This window comes from Sturnira hondurensis, unplaced genomic scaffold, assembly GCF_014824575.4.
Source record: "Sturnira hondurensis isolate 20B ecotype Veracruz unplaced genomic scaffold, ASM1482457v3 Scaffold0002582, whole genome shotgun sequence".
Classification (NCBI taxonomy): Eukaryota; Metazoa; Chordata; class Mammalia; order Chiroptera; family Phyllostomidae; genus Sturnira; species Sturnira hondurensis.
Window position 1 is genome coordinate 134,195 of NW_028075213.1, and position 14,193 is coordinate 148,387.

General features: G+C 50.7%; 1 protein-coding gene across 1 annotated transcript in view; it reads left to right on the forward strand.

Annotated features, from left to right (window-relative positions):
- WNT3A (Wnt family member 3A) overlaps window positions 1–12,831 on the forward strand; it is a 45,329-nt gene extending 32,498 nt beyond the window's left edge. Inside the window, exons 3-4 of the mRNA XM_037040063.1 lie at window positions 4,288–4,553; window positions 10,874–12,831. Coding sequence (XP_036895958.1) covers window positions 4,288–4,553; window positions 10,874–11,353 — 746 coding nt within the window. The 3' untranslated portion in view covers window positions 11,354–12,831. The remainder of the gene's footprint in view (window positions 1–4,287; window positions 4,554–10,873) is intronic.
- The last annotated feature ends 1,362 nt before the right edge of the window (window positions 12,832–14,193 follow it).

The window sequence follows — 14,193 nt, forward strand, 5'->3', positions numbered from 1 at the left end:
AAGTGTTGGCACCTCTACAGAAAGAGTCACCAGAAGCCAGTATGTGTGCAGGGCCAGTGGGAGGTCAGTGGGGAGGATACTTCCTCCAACATATTCCTAGTGTGTGTGTTCTCCGTAGCTGAGAAAATGTGCAGTTTTGGTGACAAGTGTGTGTGAATGTGAATGAAGCTGGGTGGGCGAGTCTGAGTGTATGCACACACGGGCCTGGGGCACATTAGCTCTTGGCTGCCAACCTGGATGCCCAGAACCTCTGCTTGCTCCCCAGGGTGGAGCCCACCTACCTGCATCCCTTCCAGAGCAGAAGCCTCCTGGGCAATGAGGTAGAGTGCGGAGACAGCAGAAACCCTCCCCCATGACTCTCTTACAGCCAAAAGGGCCCAGCAGGGCCTAAGCCTGCCTTGGGTCCTCGGCCCAGGAGGAGCTTGGGGGACACACAGGGCACTCACTGGTGCCCTGGTCAGTCTTTTTCTCACATCATCTCTCCTGCTCCCTTCTCCCTCCTGCCAACTCAGGGCCCGAGGGGAGATAGGAGCCAGCGCCAAAAAAGGTGGGGTGCAGGACCCCACATAAAGGCAGCAGAGATACCTAAGGCACATCAGCCATCAGAGCCAAGCCAAGGTTCAGTCTGGGCCTGCTGGGCTCCCAAGCCCTGAGAGGTTTTCTGCTGGGTTTTTAAAGTCTTGCTAGTCACAGGTAAGCTAAGCTCTGGGAGGCCATCTGGCTCCCTGCTGTTTGTTTCTCCAGCAGGGCTTGGCAAACAGCCGGTGCTCCCTATGCAAGCTGGTGGAATGGTGAGTGAGGAGGAAGGGAGTTCCATCAGTTCCCCTGGGGACCCAGAGCAGCCCCATCCCCTCCTCCTGAGCCCAGAGCCCATCTAAATGTTAGCACATACCCAGAAGGTGAAAGTTCTGCTGAGGGATGCCAGGCTGCCCCCTACACGCCCTGTGCTTTGCTCTGGTCCTGCCAGCCCAGCAGAATACCGCTGCACCCCGTGTCCCCTCTGTCTGCTTCCTACCTGTCCTTAAGGACTAGCTGCTCAAGGCTCTGTCTACCAAGGTCAGGCTAGGCCTCCCCTACCCAACAAGGTAGGGAGGGGACTCCCCGGACTCCTGCACACACCTCTCTCTGATCCTGTTGCCTCACCCGATTCTTCTTCCCCAGCTCCAGCTCTCCCCCACTGCCCTTCTGCTGAACAAATGTCCGTTCCTCTGACTCAGTTTCCCCATGTGTGGAAGCAAGAGGCTGCTTCCACACGTGAGGCCCAGGCAGCTCCAATACCAGCCCTTGGCATCCCCAGGCCTGAGCCTGTGGAACCAGCACAGAGTGAGGTATACACTAGGAGCTTGTGGTCCTTTCAGTGCCTGGAGCCTGGGATGCAGCAGGAGGGGAAGATGTGCAGGCAGAACAGCAACACAGACAGAAGCTTTGGGTGGGTCATCGGGTTGCTGGAAGCTCCAAGCACAAAGTCCAGGTGGGGTGGGGGGAGGGGCTGCACCCCAGTGTGTCAAACCCCTGGGAGTCAGGGTGGCCAGAAGCATGATTACTCTGAGAAGCATAATGCTCTTTTTCCAATTACTGCTAAACAGAATTCAATTTTATGGAAATGCCACAAATTTCAATGAAGATATAATTGATATATGTACACATTATATTAGTTTCAGGTACACAACAGAATGATTTGATGTGTGCATATATTGTGAAATGATCACCACAGTAAGTAAAGGAACATCTATCACTTCACATACTTGCTAATTTTTGTGTGATAATAACACTTAAGATTACTCTCAGAAACTTCCAGATGTACAACACAGAAGCGTTAAGTATAGCCACCACCCTGTTCGTTACATCCCAGGGCTTAACTTATCTTATGCTGCAGTTTGGGGTGGGTTTAAATATATTTTATTGATTATGCTATTACAGTTGTTCCATTGTCCCCCTCCATTCCCCTGTACCCTGAACACCCTCCCCCACCCACATTCCCCTCCTTTAGTTCATGTCCATGTGTCATACTTATAAGTTCTTTAGCTTCTACATTTCCCATACTATTCTTGCCCTCCCCCTATTTTCTACCTACCATCTATACTACTTATTCTCTGTACCTTTTCCCCCTCTTTCCTCCTGCCACTCCCCTGTTGCTAACCCTCCATGTGATCTCCATTTCTGTGGTTCTGTTCCTGTTCTAGTTGTTGGCTTAGTTTGCTTTTCTTTTAGGTGTGGTTGTTAAAAATTATGAGTTTGCTGTCATTTTACTATACATATTTTTATCTTCTTTTTCTTAGATAAATCCCTTTAACATTTCATATAATAAGGGCTTAGTGATGATGGACTCCTTTAACTTGACCTTCTCTGGGAAGCACTTTGTCTGCCCTTCTATTCTAAATGAAAGCTTTGCTGGATAGAGCAATCTTGGATGTAGGTCCTTGCCTTTCATGACTTGGAATACTTCTTTCCAGCCCCTTCTTGCCTGCAAGGTCTCATTTGAGAAACCAGATGACAGACTAATGGGAACTCCTTTGTAGGTAACTGTCTCCTTTTCTCTTGCTGCTTCTAGGATTCTCTCCTTCATTTGAATCTTGGGTAATGTAATTATGATGTGCCTTGGTGTGTTCCTCCTTGGATCCAACTTCTTTGGGACCCTCTGAGCTTCCTGGATTTCCTGGAAGTCTATTTCCTTTGCCAGATTGGAGAAGTTCTCCTTTATTATTTGTTCAAATAACTTTCCACTTGTCGCTCTTCCTCTTCTCCTTCTGGTACCCCTGTAATTCGGATGTCGGAATGTTTAAAGATGTCCTGGAGATTCCTAAGACTCTCCTCATTTTTTTGAATTCTTGTTTCTTCATTCTTTTGTTTGGTTGTTTCTTCCTTCTGGTCCACTCCCTTGATTTGAGTCCCAGGTTCCTTCCCATCACTACTGGTTCTCTGTACATTTTCCTTTATTTTACTTAGTGTAGCCTTCACTTTTTCATCTAATTTGTGACCAAATTCAACCAATTCTGTGAGTATCCTGATCACCAGTGCTTTGAACTGTGCATCTGATAGGTTGGCTATCTCCTCATTGCTGAGTTATATTTGTTCTGGAGCTTTGAGCTATTCTTCCGTTTGGGCCTTTTTTTTTTTGTCTTGACACACCTGTTATGTAGTAGGGGCAGAACCTTAGGTGTTCCCCAGGGCAGGGCAACCCAGTTGCTGGGTTGTGACTCTGTGTGGGGGGCAGGGCTCAGAGAGGGAACAATTGTACTTGCTCTGCTCTCTGTTGGATTTCAGTCTCTTCCGCTGCTTCCCCCAAGCAAACTGGGCCCTTCTGGTGCTGATTCCTGTGTGGGTGGGGTCGTGTGTGTTCTAGGACCCTGTGGGTCTCTAGAAAAAACTCTCCTGTGATTCTGGGAGTCTCTCCCGGCACCTCAACCCCCACAGGTGTTTTTAATAGGTGTTTTGAGGCTTTATTTCATTGCACTGGAGCCCTGGGTTGTGCGGTCTGTCTCACTCCCCAATTTCGCCTAGTTTATCTGCGCCTGGTCTGCCAGCTGCCTTGGGTGCCACACCCCTCCATAGTCCGCTGCCTTGCTGGGTCTGCCAGCTGCCACCCTATGCCTGGGGTCTGCCAGCCAGTGCTTTTTTTGCTGTGACCCCTCTCAGCCCAGCCGCCTGATTTCACCCCTCCCACTGCTCTGGATGAATGTGTTTACTTTCACTCCTTGGTTGTCGGACTTACATACAGTCAATTTTATGTCAGTAGTGGTTGTTTTTTTTTTTATTTCTAAATTTTTGTTGTCCTCCTTTTGGTTGTTCAAGGAGGCACAGTGTGTCTTCCTATGCCTCCATCTTGGCTGGAAGTCTTAGACCACAGTTTTTTATCCATTCACCTGTTGATAGACATTTGGGAGCTTCCAGTTGCGGCTGTTACAAATAAAGTGGCCCTGACATTTGCTTCCTGGACTTTGCGTCAATGTGGGCTTCCTTTAGGGTAAACACCTGGAAGGTGATGACTGGTTAGGCAGGTATGGGTATTTTTTAGAAGCTGCCAAACCTCTTCCCAAGGGGCACCTCCAGCCAGCAGTGCTCAGGGTTCTTGCTAGCATTCCCTGTGATCCTTGATTCTGATAACACCATCCCTGGGCTTTTCCCCACATGAGTGCTGTGCAGTGTCTCTTCTTGGGTTCCTTGACTCTCAGTGGACTCTCATTGGGGAAGCTCTTCCTCCTCCTTGGATCCTCTGGGGACATGCACCCCTCACCCCAAGCCCTGCTCCACTGCTGTGTCCTGCCCACCGCATGCCTCTCTCTGCAGCCACCCGGGAGTCTGCCTTCGTGCACGCCATTGCCGCAGCTGGTGTGGCCTTCGCTGTGACACGCTCGTGTGCTGAGGGCTCCGCTGCCATCTGTGGATGCAGCAGCCGTCACCTGGGCTCACCTGGCCATGGCTGGAAGTGGGGCGGCTGCAGTGAGGACATCGAGTTTGGAGGGATGGTATCCCGAGAGTTCGCAGATGCTCGGGAGAACAGGCCTGATGCCCGCTCTGCCATGAACCGCCACAACAATGAGGCAGGACGCCAAGTAAGTCCATGACCCTGAGTAGCCTAGGCATGCACCTGGGGGTTCTCTGATGACTGCCCTGGGCATCCTGAGGTGTTGGAGGCCCTCTGACCACTGCCCTGTCCATTCTGGATTATTGGGGGCTCTCAGACCACTTTCCTGTACATGGGGAGCCTCTGGCCACTGCCCTCTGTGCCCTGGAGGTTTGCCAGGGGGCCCTCTGAGCACGCCCCTGTGGGTCTCCAGGAAATAGAAGTTTCCTAAGCAGGGTGTGTGCCCTGATTCCTTGAGGCTGTGGAAGGGCTGTCTGCAGTGCCCAGGCTGGGGTTCTGCTCACCTCCCACCCAGGGCTGTCTGAAACACAGCACTGTCCAGTTGCTCCACAAATGTCTAGGGAAATCCCACAGAATGGCAGGTCCACCACCAGAGTTCAGGTCACAAGGAAGGAGTGGTAGGATAAAGACCTGCCTTGCAGAAGCTCCTGCATAGCCAGAGAGACAGCCAGGTGGCTAGAGCGCAATGTGGGAAGCTCTGTAATGAGGAGATGCACAACCACAAGGTGACTGGGCACAGCAGAGGGTCCAGACCCAGGCTGGAGCCTCAAAAAAGGCTTCTGCTGCTAAGGGTGGTGAGTGGAGAAATGCAGAATAATGGCAGTCATCTAGGAGGCCAGGAGAGCCTCTGAGAAGTCCAGAGGTGAGACTGCATGTGAATTCGTTTGGGTAGAATATGGCGAGCAGAAGGAGGAAAGAGAATTTAGGGGACAGAGAGGCTGCTGGGACCAGCTGTGAGGGGTTTGTGAGCTTCTGGGGCAGAAGGTCAGTGGGAAGCTGACAAGAGGACTGACTGCTGACAGAAAGTGCCCACGCAGGAATCTAGAGGTGTCCAGAAGATTTGGCAGCATACAGATGGCACTGGCTTTGCCCAGTGGAACCAGGGGATTGCAGAGGGCTGAGGAGTGAACAGGGACATTAAACTTCTAACCACAGGGACCAGGTGAGTCAGACTTATCTTCCTGCTGGAGAAAAGTACACATGCAGCCTGAAATGTAAAAAGCACCTTGTTAAAAGTAAAGAATGCTCACCTGTACACAGTCACCTGATTGATCACAGGGAAGACAGTGTGGCACAGAGAAAATGGGGTTTTCAATAAATGGTGCTCAGTCAATCAAATCACAGTATGGAAAAAAATTAACTTGGCCCATACCTCACACTATATATCAAATCAGTTACAAACCCAGATGGGAATGGTAAAACAGACAAACAAATGCTTAGAAGAAAACATAGGAGACATCTTCAGGGTAGGCAAAGATTTATTAAATAGGCCCAAAAAAAATAATGTGGACTTCAGAATGTCTATTCGTTAAAGATACCACCATGAAACTGAAAACACTGCCCTGGCTGGTGTAGCTCAATGGATTGAGCGTGGGCCTGCGAATCAGATTATCACGGTTCGATTCCCAGTCAGGGCACATGCCTGGGTTGCAGGCCAGTTCCCGGCAGGGGACACACCAGAGGCAACCATACATTGATATTTCTCTCCCTCTCTCCTTCCCTTCCCCTCTAAAGATAAATAAATAAAATCTTAAAAAAATAAAAAAATAATAAAAAAGAGACTGAAAACACAACCCACACAGGAGGAAATTATATCTCCAAAAATATATGAAAGCTATAATATAAAAAGAACTCTACAAACTAATTTTTCAAAAGGCAGATAACCCAATAGAAGAGTTGGCCAAAAAAATAGAAAGCTACTCCACAAAAGAAAAACATAGAAGTGGCAAAAAAATATATGGAAAGGTGCTCAATATCATTAGCCATCAGTAAAATGCTGTCAGAGCCAGTGCCCTGAAGAAGGGCAGGAAGGTCACTGGAAGGGAGCATGATGGAAGTTTCTGAGGAGCTGGTGATTTGCGAAATGTTGTCATGTTTTAGCTTGTGATATATATACATTTTTGTATATTACATTTTCATGAAATAATTTTAAGTGTCGAATAACTAACTCTAGAGTGAGGGATTAATAAGCCAAAATCCAAAAGACAAGACTCTGAGCCTAGTACCTAGGGTAGCTTTTGTCCAGGGGTCATTTGCTGATGTGAAAGGAAGTACATACACTGAGCTGCACTTCCATGGTCTCCCAGAACTAAGGGCCCCACCAAGGGTGGTGTCTCTGGGAAATCACTGCTCCATTTGGGACCCTAGGGAGTAAACCAGAAGCAGACCAGTTCTCGTACGTATGTTCAGGCCTAAAAAAAAGTCTCAGGGCTTTAGAATGAACTAAGGTGATCCCAAATGCTGGTATACTCATGCACTTGGAAAAGGCACACGAATCCTCTTTGGAGGATGGTAACTTGAGCTAGGCTAAAAATAGTTTTTTTTCTGCCCTGGCTGGTGTAGCTCAGGTCCTGCAAACCAAAGGATTACGGTTCGATTCCCAGTCAGGGCACATGCCTGGGTTGCAGGCCGGTTCCCAGCAGGGGACGCATGAGAGGCAACCATACATTTCTCTCCCTCTCTCCTTTTCTTCACCTGTAAAGATAAATAAACAAAATCTTCTAAAAAAATTTTTAAATAGTTTTTTCTACAGATAGTTTTTCAACCACAATGTCCAACACATAAGCAAAGATAACCTGTCACATGAGCTGATGATGTAATGAATGAGTGGTAATCAGAAAAAAGTAACAGAAGCAAGACTCCAAATACTAGAATACTTAAACATAGATTATCAGGAAAAAAATATGCTTACTTACATTGGTAAAGCTGAAATGCAAGGTTGAACCTTTTGGCAGGGAATTGGAAACTATAAAAAGTAATGTAATCGACTGGGAAAGAGTCACATAGAAATGGTACAAACTGAAGAATGAACGGGGACTTCCAATTCATGAGTGTTTCCCTCTGCACTCTTCCAGACACCCACCAAAACAACAGTGAGTAAATTTTAACATGAATAAACAGATTTGATAACATAGAAACAGAAGAAGTGACAGTGGCAACAAAATTCTGAAAGCTAAAAAGCAGATAGAAGAGTACTCAATATCTTAGTAGAATGAAGAAAGCTGAGTCTGAAGCCAGTAGATAAGAAATCTGAGAAACAACCCAGGATTTACTAGCATGAGGTGTCTTGAGAAGCAGAGATATATATGGGGCTGAAAACAAGAAGGTGGGTTGAAAGTCTATTTTTTAAGTTTTATTTATTTATTTTTAGAGAAAGGGGAAGGCAGAAGGAGAGGGAGAGAAACATCAATGTGTGGTTGCCCCTCACACACCCGCTACTGGGGGCCTGGCCTGCAACCCAGGCATGTGCCATGACTGAATCGAACCAGCAACCCTTTGGTTCACACGCTGATATTCAATCCACTAAACCACACCAGCCAGGGGGAAAGTCTATCTTAAAAGTCTCTTTTAACACATCAGTTCTTTGGTCCAATTCCTTGCACCTAGGCAACATCTCTCCTTTACCAGAAATCTGCAGGCTTAATTTCTAAAAAAGGTAAAGCAGGGTGTGTGTGGACTGTTGTGACCCAAACACAGGTAAGAGTGAGGCCACCCAAGTGAAAACAGTCTATCTATGTACGCATTTTCTCTTCCTAATCTCCTGACGCAGCAGGAAAGCTTGATCACCCTCCAGGCAGGAAAATGGAAGGTTTTGCCTTAGAAATCAGAGGAACTCAGGAAAAGAGACTTAACTTCTCCAATGAAACAATGCAGCCAGGTCACCCGGGGGCAAGGGCCCAAGTTGGCAAGTCCCTCCTGGGCACAGGAACTTCCAGCAAGATTTTTAGTGCCCCACTTTTAAATATAAGCCTACAACCAAGAACCGCCAGACACCCGAGGAAGCCATGAAGCAACCATGAAGGTAAAAATCAAAACAAAGAAACAAGATCCAAATTTATGGGAGAGAGAGATGTTGTAAAGAGATGAAAATTTCAAAAACTATCACTACCCCCAGAGAAATAAGAGACACACTGTACCCATGAAAGTGGAACAGGATGATAATTTAAGGGAACGTTTGGAAGAGGGAAAAGGAGCTCTTGGAAATTAAAAATAGGACAGCAGAAACAGAACCCTCAGCAGAAAGGTTGGAAGATAGTCGGAACACTTTTCTACAAAGCAGAGGAATAAGACAAGAAGATGGACAGTGGGAAAGAATAGAAAATATGGAGGCTCTGTCTAAGAGAGACAGTGATAAACACGAAGAGGAGGAAATTGTCACAGAAATAAGGCAGGAAGATTCAGGACCAGAGATCCCAGGTTGCAGACCACACAGGCCCAGGAAGTGACTGGCACAAGAAAGTGACATACCAGCCAATGGCAGAGACACAGGCTCCAAGCTGTGTGGGAGAAGGCAGGGCTTGCACAACGTATCAGGAGTCAAAATGGCATCAGAGTTTCTGAGAACAATGTGAATGCTGGAATAAAATGGGCAATGTTTCAGAGTTCTGTGGGGAGAAGTTTTTTCAGCCAAGAATTTTATGCCCAGCTAAACCATTTTTCCAAGTATAGCAAAAGTAGCAAAGATTTGTTTCCAGACATAAAATTCATAAAATTTACCAGAAGACCTCTCAAAAATATGTCTCCAAAATGAAATCTGGTGTTTCCAAAAAGATACCTGGTATTCAAATGTCTTGAAGAAGATATTTAGACAATTAAGGGAGAGGTTAAGACTGAATCCTTCATATATATTCTTAAAAACCATCAACAAAACATCTTGTAGGAAAGGAAAAGTAATCATAACATATTACATGGCTCCACTGAAATGACATTTAACCGTCCCAATCCCATCAGCACTAAATATCGATCTAGCTGGAAGTATGCGCTAGTTCTTAGGGCAGGGAGAGGTTGGGCATGTGCATGAGTGTGATGGGGTGGTGAGAGGTCCAGACACAATGCTGAACCCCAGATCTGTGAGAGACACAAGGCACTGCCATGGGGGTGTGGGAGGTATCAGAAAAGTGCAGTGTGAGAGCAGGCACAGAACTCTTGTTCTTAACAGATGTTAGAAAATATTGGGCTCTTTAGAGTAGATACATATATATCTTTGATATCTTTACTGCTTTATCTTTGATAAAGTCAAAGTAAAACAAGAGACTAAGGAGGCAGAGGTGGGAAGCAGCTGCTCCTGTTTGGAAATTCTTGGCCACAAAAGAAAAGAGGACAGAGATTAGACAGAAATGGACTGGTGTGTGGGCCAACTAACAGACACCCTGCAGGAAAGGGCCAGTATGAGAGGGAAGAGTTGAAACAGCAGGGACAGGGGGTGGAGTGGGTAGGGCCAGGGTCTGGATGCAGAGCCCACCTGAAGGCTCAGCCCAGCACCATCCAAAAGGAATGCACTGGAAACTGCATATGTGTAATAAATTTTCTGTTAGCCACATTTTAAAAGAAAACAGATGACATTCATTTAATACTAAATTCTACTTAACCCACTGTACCCAACATGTCATTTCAATAATGCAATCGATGTTAAAATCATGTATGAGACATTTTATACCCTCTTCATGTATGAAGTCTGGGGAATTACAGCAACCCTGTGTGTGGTCTGCACTCACAGGGCTTCTCAGTGTGGACCAGCCACATTTCAAGGGCTCCTGGTGGTGGTGCCCACCATTGTGGACGAGACAGCCTTAGATCTGATTAGGTCACCCACCCCCACCCCTTCTGCCTAAGACAGAAGGGAAGAGAACCTGGGGTTCTTTGCTTCTCACCGGGAGAAAGAAACACACACCCCTCAGCCAGGCCCTACCCTCTGTACACATTCAGGCCCCCAAGGTCCCCACAGCTTTGTCCCCTGCACTGCCTCACTCCTCCTCTTCCCCCTCCCATACAGTCCAAGAACCCAGCGTCCTGGGCCCTGAAGTTACCCAAGGCAAGCCATCCCATCACCCACGCTCAAGTAGCCCCCACCCTTGCTACCAGTCCACATACACCTGTGGGCCGTGGTCTTGGGTTCTACAGGTCAGAAGTAACCTGTAGGCCTTCCTCCTTCCAGCCTGCACTGACATCAGAACGTTACAGCCTGGCTGCCTTCACTCTGTCATAGATGCTAAAAAATTGGACCCTGCCTACCAGCCTAGAGCAGGGAGGCTCCAGGCCTTGCCCCCTCCTGGGTCTTCGGATTGGCCGGGAGAGGCGCTTGGAGGGGACTGGCACTTCGGGCCCATGGAGAAGGCACCTGCTCTGCCTGGGAGCCCCAGGTGCTTTATGGAGCAGGCAGATGGGTTGGGTTTGCCTGGTGCACCTGGGGGCGGGGCCGGCAGTTCAGGAGCCAGGTTCTGGGAGATCGTCTGGTGCAGACGCACCGGAGTGTGCACTGCCCTGACGCCCCCGCCCGCACGTCCGCAGGCCATCGCCAGTCACATGCATCTCAAGTGCAAGTGCCACGGGCTGTCGGGGAGCTGCGAGGTAAAGACCTGCTGGTGGTCGCAGCCCGACTTCCGCGCCATCGGCGACTTCCTCAAGGACAAGTACGACAGCGCCTCGGAGATGGTGGTGGAGAAACACCGGGAGTCGCGCGGCTGGGTGGAGACGCTGCGGCCCCGCTACACCTACTTCAAGGTGCCCACGGAGCGCGACCTGGTCTACTACGAGGCGTCGCCCAACTTCTGCGAGCCCAATCCCGAGACCGGCTCCTTCGGCACCCGCGACCGCACCTGCAACGTGAGCTCACCAGGCATCGACGGCTGCGACCTGCTTTGCTGCGGCCGCGGGCACAACGCGCGCGCGGAGCAGCGCCTGGAGAAGTGCCTCTGCGTCTTCCACTGGTGCTGCTATGTTAGCTGCCAGGAGTGCGCGCGCGTCTACGACGTGCACACCTGCAAGTAGCTTCGCGCCAGGTTCGGGCGCAATCCACCAGGGTGGAGCAGGGAGGAGCCTGCAAGGTGGTGGCGGGGGATCCTCGGGGAGATCCTCCCAGGATGGGGCGGGGCTCCAGGGTGAGGCTTTTGGATGGGGGCGGGTCCTCTCTAGGGGCGGGGCTCCCAAGAGGGGGATTCAGCCCTGCCCCCACCTCCAACGCAGCCCGCTGTAAAAGATTCCATCTACCCCACCTTCTCTGTGTAGAGCAGCTCTCCTGGCGGACCAGCGGCCGAGACTTCTGTCCCCCACCTCTTCCTCTAAAGTCTGGGGACTAGGGCCGTTCAAGTCTGGCACTCTGGATAGGTTCTGGCGCCGGGAGGGCTGTGGCATGCCTTCCTCAGCCTGGCCTCTGCCAGCGCTCTTGGCCAAGAATCCTACGGAGAAAGCCCTCAACTTGCAGAGCCCCGAGACTCATCTTGGCCTGGGAGAAAGAGGGGTTCTGGAGGCGGAGGCGAGCGGGAGGCTGGGCCCTGAAACCTGGCTCTGCCCTGGCTGTCATGAGTGGGACATCAGACACCCAGGGGCTCTTCCCAGTGACTATTTCTGCTGTCGCCCACGCCCCCACCAGTCCTACTGTTGGCCTGGTCAGCTGTTGCCTCTGCTTTTAGGCTGACAGAACACTTCACTGTGGGGCCCTCCTTTCCTCTGGGGTCTCTCGCCAACACTCCCTCCGGTCTACAGCAGAGGAGGGCAGCCTGCTGTCCCAGCACTGCCCGGCCTTCCTCTTGTCCTCAGCACCTCCCCCACCTTCCTCATCCACAGCCCAGACACCAAGTCCACCCAGCCTGCTGGACCGCACCGCCCCAGCTCCATCATGCTGCCTTGGAGACTCATTTGGGGTGGGGTGGGGTTGTTTGGAATGTTTTGGTAGGAACAGCCACACCTGTGCTGCTGCAGAAGACCCACAGCCCCTAGAGGGTGGTCCTCCCCCCCACCCCCACCCCCGACTCCGCCCCAGCCCTGGTGGTTTAAACTGATCTCCCAGTCCTCCTTCTGTAGCGATAGTGTGCCAGACTTGCCACGCTGGCCACTGTCCCAGAGCACCTGGCTGGCAACTCAGCTCCCCTCACCTTCTGGTTCATCCACCCAACCCAGGAAGGACAGGCCTCTGGACCCCTCAGCCAACACCTATGCCAGGCCTCTCCTCGCTCAGACTCTTCCACTGTGAAAGACTCCCTAGTCCCCAAGGACCCACCGTCCAGGCTGGGGGAGGAGACCAGCCAGACAGGGATGACCTGCATGCCTCCAAGGACAAGACCTTCCCTTGCCTTGAATTTTGTGTTTTTGGTTTTAATTTTATTTCCAATGCTGCTATATCTACCATACACTGGAGCTAGACAAACAGATGTGTTGTTATTTTTTTTTCCTTTTCTTTCTGTGAAAGAAATTATTTTAGCCATAGCTGTGAGTTCCAAACAATGGGGAAGTAAAAGACAAAAAACAAAAAGCAGAAACAACCAAATGCTGTGGATTGTTCTGGATTTCTGGTAGTGGGTTGGGAAGGATATGGAGGTTGGCTCAGTGGTGACCTCTGGGGCAGGGGACACCCATGGGCCAGGGGAGGAGGTGGTCGGCATGCACCTCAGAGACTCCTGGGGCCTAAGAGGTGGCTTCCAGAGGCCAGAATTCCAACTGAAGGAAGAGGACCTGACATGCCAAGGAAAGGAGGACCTGGCCAGTGGTGCCGAGGTCTGGGGCGAGGGAACTGGACCTGAGCAGAAGGCTGGGGGTGGGGAAAGCAGGGTGCAGGGAGGAGGAGGAAGCCTGCCTGCTACAGGGGTGGTGCAATGCAGCGAGCAGGTGGGAGGCCCCACAAAAGTCAGTGGAGCAGTGGGACATCCACCAAGTCACACGAAAGCCACTTCCCCAAATGTCCATGACAGTCAGCTGACATTTCAGTGCTGGCTCTGTGTTTGAGGACGTGGCCCCTGTGTGGGGTGTCCCAAGGCCACACCTTTGCTTCTTCAAGCTGGGTGCAGGGTCCCTGCACCTCTCTCTGCCTTTCTGAGATCTCCACCTCTTGAGCCCTGCCCTAGTCTCCAGCCAAACTCAAAAGGGGGGAGGAAGCTGAGGAGAGAGCGTGGACAGGCTGGGACAGGTGGAGGGTGAGGACCATAAAGGGGAAGCTGCAGGCAGAGGCCCAACCCCCACCCTCTCAGAGCTGGGGCCCTATACAGGCCATTTGCTGGAAGGAAGGAGGTAGGGGGCAAGAGGAGGCCTCACAAGGAGCCCCCTGCCAGCTGAGGGTGGACAGAGGGAGTCCAATGTAGCCATTTGTGGGGGGAGGGGGGAGGTATAGTCTGCATGACTTTGGGGGCAGAGCCTGCCCATGCCACTCACCACCACTCCAGCTTTTTCTAAGGGGAGCCCCCCAGTGCCCCCAGATCTTGGTGTAGGCTGGCTTCTGCTCTGGGAGCATGTACTCCACTGACCCTCTCAGTCCTTTAGTCCTCAGTCCTTCAGCCCCCCCACTGCCTTTGCTCCCCACTGCCCTTGGGCACAGACTCCAACCTGGCCCCCATCTAGGAGCCCACACCTGCCCCAGGTCAGCTCCATGCCCAACACACACACTTGGCCAGAGCCCACATGAGCCCAACACTCCTGCCACTGGAACATCAGGGCCACCGAAGGTCCAGGGAATAAAGGCCACCCTCTGGTGACAGAGAGCAACTGCTGGCTTAGCAGAGGGTACTAGAACTGTATGTACAGATGCAAAGCAGGGGGTCCTGGAAGGGGGTGTGAGGATGCAGGGCATGGGTGTCACCGACAGGGGTGTGCAGAGTGCAGGGGGGGTCCTAGACGAGGGT